This window comes from Geotrypetes seraphini, chromosome 3, assembly GCF_902459505.1.
Source record: "Geotrypetes seraphini chromosome 3, aGeoSer1.1, whole genome shotgun sequence".
NCBI classification, from domain to species: domain Eukaryota; kingdom Metazoa; phylum Chordata; class Amphibia; order Gymnophiona; family Dermophiidae; genus Geotrypetes; species Geotrypetes seraphini.
In genome coordinates, this window is record NC_047086.1 from 127,783,292 (window position 1) to 127,793,782 (window position 10,491).

General features: G+C 42.6%; 1 protein-coding gene across 1 annotated transcript in view; it reads left to right on the forward strand.

The window, feature by feature from the left end:
• Positions 1-9,903, forward strand: part of PNOC (prepronociceptin) — a 56,930-nt gene extending 47,027 nt beyond the window's left edge. Inside the window, exon 2 of the mRNA XM_033935555.1 lies at positions 9,009-9,903. Within this exon, the coding sequence (XP_033791446.1) occupies positions 9,009-9,593 (585 nt within the window). The 3' untranslated portion in view covers positions 9,594-9,903. The remainder of the gene's footprint in view (positions 1-9,008) is intronic.
• The last annotated feature ends 588 nt before the right edge of the window (positions 9,904-10,491 follow it).

Sequence of the window (10,491 nt, forward strand, 5' to 3'; positions counted from 1 at the left end):
GGAAGCTCTGGAATGAGAGGGCATAGGATGAAGTTAAGAAGTGATAGGATCAGGAGTAATCCAAGAAAATAAGAGGACATCCGTTGAAACTCAGGGGTGGGAGATTTCATAGTGACACCAGGAAGTACTTCTTCACCGAAAGGGTGGTTGATCATTGGAATAGTCTTCCACTGCAGGTAATTCAGGCCAGCAGCACGCTGGACTTTAAGAGTAAATGTGATAAGCACGTGGGATCACTTCAGGGAAGAATTTAGGGGGTGGGTCATTAAAGTGGGCAGACTTGTTGGGCCATGGCCCTTTTCTGCCGTCATCTTCTGTTTCTATGTTTCTAGATGCATAGAATAGTCTCTCAGAAGAGGTGGTGGAGACTGAGACTGTGTCTGAATGTAAGAAAGCGTGAGATAGGCACATGGGATCTCTTATAGAGAGGAAGAGACAATGGTTACTGCAGATGGGCAAACTGGATGGGACATTTGGCCTTTATTTGCTATCATGTTTCTATGATAACCTTACACTACTGAAACTTTAGACTTCTTTCTTTTCCTCATCTCTTATTACTGTTTTGCACCTCTTTCCTTTCTCTTCTCTCTCTGGCTCATAGTTCAACTTTCACTGCCCTTACCCCACCCCCTCTTTTACTAATCCATGATAGCGTTTATTAGTGCAGGAAGCCATGCTGAATGCTCCGCACTGCTCCTGACACTCATAGGAACTCTATGAGTGTCGGAAGCAGCGTGGTGCATTCAGCATGTTTTCCAGGCCTACATTTCCAGCGCCTACCTTTGATGTGAATTATGCCTCTTTAGGTGCTTTAGGCCGCCTAAAACCACTGCCAGTGTCAGCCACGCCTACAGTGGTGTTAGATGGCTTAAAGCGCCAAGGTGCTGATTTTTAGGCACCTTGAAACTCAGTTAAAAATGTCATTTAAACAATGTTTTTTTACTGAGCTTGGGCACTTAGTTCCTAAAAACCTGGCACCATTTAGAGCAGTGTCCCGCAAACTTTCTCAAGCCACGGCACACTAAAGGTAGTGGTCGTGCCTCGAGGCAGCTGGAAGTGCGCGAATATTGCCATGAAGACATCATGTGCATGCTCCTCGCTCGTCTGACCAGCAGGCCTGCCTCCGTCCAAATGAGGCGGGCCCGCCCCTACCCTGCCCAACCCACAGGATCCTAGGGCCTGATTGGTCTAGGCACCTAAAGCCACTCCCGCTATAGGAGGGGCCTTAGGTGCTTGGGCCAATCAGGCCCTAGGATCCTGTGGGTTAGTCAGGGGAGGGGAGGGGCGGGCCCGCCTCATTTGGACGGAGGCAGGCCTGCTGGTCAGACGAGCGAGGAGCTGTCCGGTCCAACTTGGAAAGTAAGACTAAGGGGGTTCCGGGGTGGGAGGGTTCGTTGGGGGGGGGGTCCAGCAGGAGGGGTTGGGTACCCTCCTGCCGGCGATCTTAGGGGAGGCCATTGGGAGGACCGGCAGGAGGGGTTGGGTACCCTTCTGCTGCGATTGTCGGGAGGGCCGTTGGGGGGGTCTACAGGAGGGGTTGGGTGCCCTCCTGCCGTGATCGCTGGGGGGAGGGGAGACTTGCAGCCGTAGTAGCGGTTCCTAGAAGGGGGTACATTGGCCCGCGGGGACAAACCTGTTCACCGTTTCCGCGGTCGGTGAATGGCCTTGTCCCCGTCACCGCAGCGACTGCTAGTTTTCTTCCCCGTTTTCGGCGGTGACCCGCGGCTTAAATGCGGTGGCCGCGGGTAAACTGTCACCGTGTCATTCTCTAATCATCATGTCAATGTCTGCGTGTGTGTGAAGGCCCTCCAGGTGGACCCTGAGACGCCAGTGGGGGGTGCCAGAAGGGAAGAGGGCCAGAGAGGATAGGTACTGGCGCCCACTGATTGCCTTCAGGACATGCCTCTTGCCGTGAGAGGCACGTCCTGTAGGCAGTCAGCTGGTGCCTCTCCTCTTCCCCAGTGTACCACGGCACCCGAAATCTCAAGCGGCACACTAGTGCCTTGGCACACAGTTTGAGATACACTGATTTAGAGAATCTGGGTCTTAATCAATATCCAACATACAGAGCTGCTCACTTACTTCACACTCACTATAGTGGAGAAAAAAGCCTCAGTTTCAAGAACAGCCCTATACAAATCAGGAACTGTCTCACATTCAAGTTTATTTGGTTTTTATATACTGCCTATCAAGGTTATCTAAGCAGTTTTACAATCAGGTACTCAAACATTTTCCCTATCTGTCCTGGTGGGCTCACAATCTATCTAACGCAGGGATCTCAAAGTCCCTCCTTGAAGGCCGCAATCCAGTTGGGTTTTCAGGATTTCCTCAATGAATATGCATTGAAAACAGTGCATGCACATAGATCTCATGAATATTCATTGGGGACATCCTGAAAACCCTACTGGATTGCGGCCCTCAAGGAGGGACTTTGAGACCCCTGATCTAACGTACCTGGGGCTATGGAGGACTGAGTGACTTGCCCAGGGTCACAAGGAGCAGCGAGGGGTTTGAATCCCCAACCCCAGGGTGCTGAGGCTGTAGCTCCATCCAATGCGCCACCTACTCCTCAGTCATTATCATAAAAAAACGCCACTACACAATTGTGTTATGCACACTCAATCATCTTCACATCATACACATTTCAAAATCCCTCATAAGTATACAGTAAGTCATTATACTGTTCATGTAAGTTGTTCTTGTGATTTGAACTAATTAATCCACTTGAGATCCACTTGAGATAGCAGCCTTTTTCTTCAAATAAATGTCTCTAATCCAATCTTCCAACCAGTGTTTTCATGAGATGTAAAAGTCTTCCCAAATGCAATTAATATTCCCACTTTCTTTCTTTACAAAACGCTTTGACCGATTCAGTATTTAGCTTTCCATGAACAATGTAGTCAGCAAGCATCCCGACAGGTCCTGTTATGCGACACATAAATCGCTACTTCAGGGGAAGATTGAAATAAACCAGCAGAACTGAAAGTAGACAAATCTGTGGGGCCTAAGACCTTAAGGGCCCCTTTTACAAAGCTGGGGTAGCAGTGCTGCCGCTGTAAATGCACCGACGCCCATAGGAACTGAATGGGTTTTGGTACTGTGGCAGCATCACTACAGAGAGGTTCCAGCCAATCTGCTGAAGAATCTGTTCCAAGAATCTTTGGAGACAAAGTGGGATTGGAAAGGAGCAGATGTTATCTCTCTTCATAAGTGGTATCAAGCTGGTTAGTCTTGCCTATATCTAGGTAAGATGATTCTGGAGTATAAGAAACAGGCTGAACCAATCTTAGTTTTGCTAATTTGTACATATGAGCTTATAACCCTGCTACTCTTGGGAAAATCATTGTATAACATGAGTTCAATCAAAACTGCTTCAGTCTGTCCTTTATTTTCTGGAAGCTGTTACTATAATTCTAAACTTAGATCTCTTAACACTTAGCAGCAACTGAATGTTCATTGTATACTACAATTGTTTCTCTGAATTGTTCAATTCTACATTGGACAGATATAAACCCAAAGAAACAATTAAATTAAGCTCTACCATAAGGTCTATATTTTCTGGATGTTGAGGAGTAGTGGCTCGTGGCCAGTAGGGGGTGATGTTTGTGAGACGGTAATGGAATGGACATGATAGTGCAGTATTTTTGTGGAGTTTTTCTACAAAAGCGCCTGTTTTTCATATGATTCTGGGTAATTCTAGTTAGATACAAACATATGTGTCAGAGAAAGAGCGGGACCGCCGGAAGAGGAAGCAGTGCAGACACAGGGCTCACAGAAGGGCCGGGACCGCCGGAAGAGGAAGCAGCAGGAGAACGATAGGAGCTTCTCCATGATGGAGGGGGTGGGGAGGCTGTGGGGGTGCGAGCGGTCCTGCGGGGGGGGGGGGGTGAATTGGACGTCGGGGGGGGGGGGGTGCGAGCAGTCCTGCGGGGTGAATCGGATGTCGGGGGGGGGAGAACTATGTAAAAAAAACATTGTAAAACGCGCTCACACGTATAACGCGCAAGGTTATGCACGGTTTGTAATTTTTAAAATCTTGCGCTGATGTCATTTTGCCTGTTTTATTATTTTTCAAACCGTGAGCTTTCATGAGGGCGTCCAAATTCCTATGCTCAATGTAAAAACATAAAAATTCAGAAATAAGAATGACTAACTTACGAAGCTTTTCCTTGTATTGATGTTGTTAGATTTATTGTGTCACCATCACATTTGTTTTTCATGAATTAAGTATTGATTTGTGCTGAACCAAGCAACCTCAATTTACTGTCTACCTTGTTTACTAAGAAAGATCCGAGGTGTAATTCACTTTAAAAATGCCTTTGTGTCTGAACTTGAGACAGGGAACTGGCTGCTTTTGCAGCACAACCCTTAGGAAAGACAATGCCAAAAGGATGAAGCCAAAGACACAACTATCTAGTTTCCATAATATTTCATCTCTCAGCAGGGCTAAGATTTTTTCATCTGAATCAAAAGGCCAGCTGTGCAATTGCTTATGCTGAAGAGACTTTCATTATTGACCACAATATTAGGCTAGAGAAAAGATTCACTATTAGGCTAGCAGCACACGGTGAACATATCAACGGCATATACAGATACTAAGTTCTCACTCATGTAATCAACTTATTAATGGGATACCTTATCAGTTTTAGCATTTGTAATCAATAGGTTGAACAGTGCAATGAATCTCAGGTGGAAGAAACTCAGGGAGATCCTTATGTAGCAACTCAACTGTTGTATAACTTGAAGTGCATGAGATATATGTTTAATGTATTATCAGCTGGCTAAAATATGTGTCATGAATCAAAATTATGTAAAACTTTAAAAGGTCATCTTTTCCATTTGAGGATAATTTTATAATAGCTTGCCTAGGTTAAGAAGGTTCCTATTTTTAGACTTAAAAAAAAAAAAAGATTCATAGGCACCTATGGGTTTTTATAAAATACTAGGAGTAAACAGGCAGACAGATAGACAGGACATATAGGGGTTGGGGAGTTTCTTGCAGAGAGAATGATAGAATAGAAATGGATAAAATGATGAATGAGAGTCACGAGTTGAAGGCAGCATCGAAAGAGTGGACTTTTAGCTTGGATTTGAATATTGCCAGAGATGGTGCCTGATGTAATGACTCGGGGAATTTGTTCAATGCATATGGAACAAGATAGAAGGGATGGAGTCTGGAGGAGGCAGTGGAGGAGAAGGGTACGTATAAGAGGGACTTGCCTGATGAATGGAGTTCATAGTGAAGTAAAGGCTGCTTTGTTTACCTCATTGGAATAACTACAAGACGGCATTGCATCTTCCAAAACAAACAATATTTGTTTATTGTTAGTATAAAAACTTACAGTATTACAGCAGCAGAGACATATCAGAAAAATATATTGTCAGTTCAGAATATGCAATGGAGAGAAGAATTTGCACCCATATACTTAGCAGGGGGCTAGCAGTTCCCCGTAGCATAAGTAAGTGAATCTCTCTGGCTCTACCTAAAATACATGTGATTTTTATACAGAGCAATTCTTCCTTTGTTCCAAAAAAGTCCATCCCCGAATTCTGGTTATGTAATTCCCTATTGGTACATAAAATAATGTATATCTAACTCCTCCTCCTCTCAGTCCACGCCTCTCTCACCTCCACCCCCCTCCCCAGTAAGGGGGGGGGCCTTGCAGAAACAGAGAACTCTTGGTGAACTTTCTTTCTTCAGCACTGAGATATGTAGATGTTAATTAGTCTGTGCATTTTCGGGATGGTGTCCTTGTATGCTGAAAGTTGGCAAAGGTGACTTTTCAACAATCCAGCTGCTTGGTTCCCATAACTTGGTTCAGAGACAGGGAGCAAATGTTTTGGTACCAAGTTCTCTCATCTCGCTACACCCACATCGTCCTGCAGGGATCCTTGCTCATTATAAAAGTTTTATGGCTTTCCAGGGTGCCTGGCATATGAAGTCATACAGCACTGATAACAGTTCAGCAGAACCTTGGAGAAATATCCTCCCAGCAGGGAATGGAAACATAAACATTGTTAGCATTGCAAAGGCTGCAGATGTTTACAGACAGCAAGGTACAGGCTGGGCCTGGCTATGGGAAAATATAGGTCTGTAGTGTCCAGCATACACAAGTGAGGCCAGTATGTCCAGTTGAATCATCTGTATGTCCAGGTTATATCCATGTCAATAGGAAGGGTCATAGGAGGAGAGAAATGTGGAGAGATATTAAGGGGCTGCAGAGTGAGTTTGAATTGTATTTGGAAATGGTTGGGGAGTAAGTAACTTGAGGAGAGAGGTAATGTGAGTGAGCATGACGGCTCTCACGTAATATTTCATGTGTCAGAATTTTGCATGGATTGGAGAAAAATCCCTGGGAGCGGATGGCATCCATCCAAGGGTCATCAAGGAACTGAAAGGGACTGTAGCTGAACTGCTTCAACTAATAGCCAATCTGTCGATCGAATCAGGAAAGATTCCAGAGGACTGGAAGGTGGCGAATGTTACACCGATCTTCAAAAAAGGTTCGAGGGGAGACCCGGGAAACTACAGATCGGTGAGTCTGACCTTGGTAGCAGGAAAGATGGTAGAGGCGCTGATAAAGGACTGCATCATTGATCACTTTTACGGACATGGTCTGATGAGGACTAGTCAGCATGGTTTCAGCAAAGGCAGATCTTGTTTGACAAAATTGCTGCACTTCTTCGAGGGAGTAAACAGGCAGATAGACAAAGGCGACCCGGTTGACATTGTATATCTGGACTTTCAGAAGGTGTTCGACAAGGTTCCGCATGAACGATTACTTCGGAAAATTGCGAGCCATGGAATCGAGGGTGAAATACTCACGTGGATTAAAAACTGGCTCGAGCATCAACACAGGGCTCGGTGCTTGGACCCGTGCTCTTCAACATCTTTATAAACGATCTGGACATAGGTACGATGAGCGAGGTGATTAAATTTGCGGACGATACGAAGTTATTCAGAGTAGTGAAGACGCAGGGGGATTGTGAAGATCTGCAACGTGACATAATCAGGCTTGAGGAATGGGCATCGACATGGCAGATGAGGTTCAACGTGGATAAGTATAAAGTGGGTCCCAAAAGCATACATGGACTGTGATACTGTAATGAGACTTTGCATCGTTTGGATAATTGATTAAACACTGGCATCAGGAACATCAGCTCTGCAGTCTTTTTTGTGTTTTGCTTCATTGGATTCACTTCGGAATCCACACACAACATTTTTTTTAATTGGCTTAATTAAAAGCCAATTTTATAACTGTATAGCAGTTTTCAGCCAATCAAACAACTTATAGCAGTTTTCAACCAATCAAAATTTTTTTTTTAATTAACAAGAGTTCGGTGCCTATCTCTTAGGATGCCTAGCGATGCTTAAGAGGAGGTGCCCTCCATCGCCTTACCGTGCCTATTTGAAAAGTAGGCGTGGTTAGGGGGCAGAGAATAGGCATGGTTGACTTAGACATTGCTAGGCATCTGAATTAGGCGCAGGTAAATTAGGCCAAGTAAAACCTGGCCTAATATACTGGTAAAACCAAAATAACAAATACAAAAATGGTGTATTGAAACCAGTCAAAAACCAAAATCACCTTAGTGAATAGCATCCAAAAAGTACAGGACTTTTTTAGTCACAAGCCTCAGACACTTCACGTTCAGGCAATAAACAGCTCAATACGTGTAGCCAGTTTAAATCTCAATCATCGGCTTGTGACAAGAGATGTACTATCTTTTTAAATATGATAACTTAATTTTTTTATAAAATTTTTAAATGTTTTTAAGAATTCTAAATGTTTCTGTATTAATCATTATCACAGTAGTGGCTTGTGACTAAAAAAGTCCTGTACTAATATACTGGTGCCAACCTCTAGGATGCCTAGCAATGTCTAAGTACACCTAGGTGCCATTAGGCTGGATTCTATAAATGATGCCTAGCAGTTGATTGACAACCGCACTTCTAGATGCTGCTTATAAAATCTGGTCCTTACTGTCTATAAAATAGGTGGCAGTAAGTGCTCATGCGCTAATCTTTTTAAAGGCCATGTGCTAATGGCAAAATTAGTGTGTGGCCATTAATTTGGAAAATGGAAAATTGGCCATTTTCTGGCTATGCTAAAAATGGCCTTAGCACTCATGAGAGACCCATTTATGAGTGCGCTAAATTCACCTTTTAGCACAACTTAGTAAAAAGACCCCTTAGGGTGCTATTTACTAAGCTGCATTACCTTTTTAATATGGAATTGCTGCACTTTAACAGTTCAGTACTGCATTATTTACCCAGATTCTCTATATGGTATCTAAAAATTCAATGACAACTAGTATGGCGTTAAGCGCAGTTCTGTAAAAGTTACACACACCTTATAGAATTATGCTTAGCATCAGTGCATGTCCTAATTTTAGGCATACCCATTTAGGCCAGTTAAAACCAGGCCTAAATGCAGGCCCGTTGCTCAGTGCATAACTTTTTAGAGCGCCCATAATCTACCGCTGGCCACGCCCCCTTTTAGATTCATGCACTGGACATGGCTCAAGTGGTATGTGTAACTTTTAATTCATGCCAATTAACGTCAATCAATAGGTGTCAATTGCCAATTATCAATACCAATTAAGCCAATTAGTCAATTAAGTTGTGCATGTACATCAGCTACACGTGTCGATGTACATGCACAACCTTAGGCACCATACACAGAATTTGGGGCAAGTGCATGAACTATTAGCATGCACTAACTGCTAAAAGTTAACATACAGACAGGGTCTGCATCTTGCAGTTAACAGGGAGGTCATTTCCATGAGTTAACAACTAACGTGGCAAACAATATGATGCAGGTAGCCACACCTCCAGAGGTTTGTCGTAGCAAATCTTGTTGTATTTTAACTGAATCTCATGCATCTTAATTTCTGCGCGAAACTTAATGCTCTTTAGCATTTTTACATTTTTAAAAAACTTATGTTTAGTTGCTGAATTTTGATTCCATACAATATACTGAAAGAAATCATCTTGTTTGTCTTTTCAGGTTTGCATTGAGGAATGTGAAGGTGAGGTCTATTCAGGTGTCATTTGGAAGATGTGCAAGAAAGTTCTGACAAAGACCGCCATACAACGAAGTGTTGACAGCACTGAATACAACACTTACAAACCTTTAGAGATGGGGGATGGCCTTTTCCGGAGCAATACGAAACATTTAGAAGATCTCACAAAATTGGTTGACCTGAGCAAAATTGAGAAAGAGAAGAGGCTATCCAAAATTAGTGACCTAATACAAGAGCAAGAAGAAGAAGACAACACCATTGATAGGAGTGAGACTCCAATGCATATGACCGAGCCTGATGTGTTCAGTGACCTCCAAAGCCAGTCCCAAGACATCTCGAAGAGATATGGGGGCTTTCTGAAAGGGAAATATACCTACAGAAAGTTTTTGGAGCCTGCCCGTGGCATGCAGAAGAGGTTTGGGGGCTTCATCGGTGCTAGAAAGTCACTCCGAAAATTGAACAACCAAAAGAGACTCATCAAGTTACTGAAGCAGTATAAGGGGAAGTCTACACGCTCCAGTGAATATGACAGCTTATCTGCTGACATAAATGAAGAAAATGAAATCTAAGACTCTTGTTCATAACAGCACATTGTAAATATCTTTAGAATTTCCATGGCAAAAAGTCAACCTTATCCTTTAAGAATATATTTAGGAATTGTTAACCCCGCAATATCAACAAAACACATTATGCTTTTGTTTTTAAATTAATTTAATCACTGTCTTTCAATTCCAGGAAACAGTTCAAGAGAAAATTCCAGTTGACTTATTTGAAAGAAATAGTGAAAATTAATAAGACTGAGACATGAACATCTTGACCATTATTTTTTGTTTGCTTTAAGTAATGCTTGTTTGTTCTTAATTCAGTCAGTGTAGGAATAAATTGATGTGCTCAAGTACTTGTCATTCAGGACAAATCATTCATTTTTAGCACTTTAGTCTTCCCAGCATCTCAAATTAATTAAAAAAAAAAAATGGGACTTAGCCTAGTTGACTGGTTTTTTGATTTTTAAAATATTTCATAATTTTCTAACTAAAAGCTTTTCAGCGAAGAAACACTTTGAAGGTGACCATTCCAATATCTCTGTTTTGTATTTAGAAATTCTCATGTCTGCAACTTTCTTTTTACATTTTTATTTACTTTATCCTTGATCCAATACAGTATGCCTAGTATTTCTCAAATTAACCCCCTCTTTTACTAAAGCCGGTGGTGCGAGCTATACTATAAATGCTCTGATGCCCATAGGAATTGAATGGACATTGGAGCATTTGCCACATGGCACTTGGCTGCACGGCTTTATAAAAGGGGTCCTAAGACAAATATCAGAAGAAAATTCTTTGTAACTAAGGGGTTTATTTATCAACCCAAAACATGCATCAATGCTTGTAATTAGTAAATCACATCATCAGAGGTAGGGGATAATTTTCTAATGTGAGTGCCAACATTTAGGCACCAAATATATACATT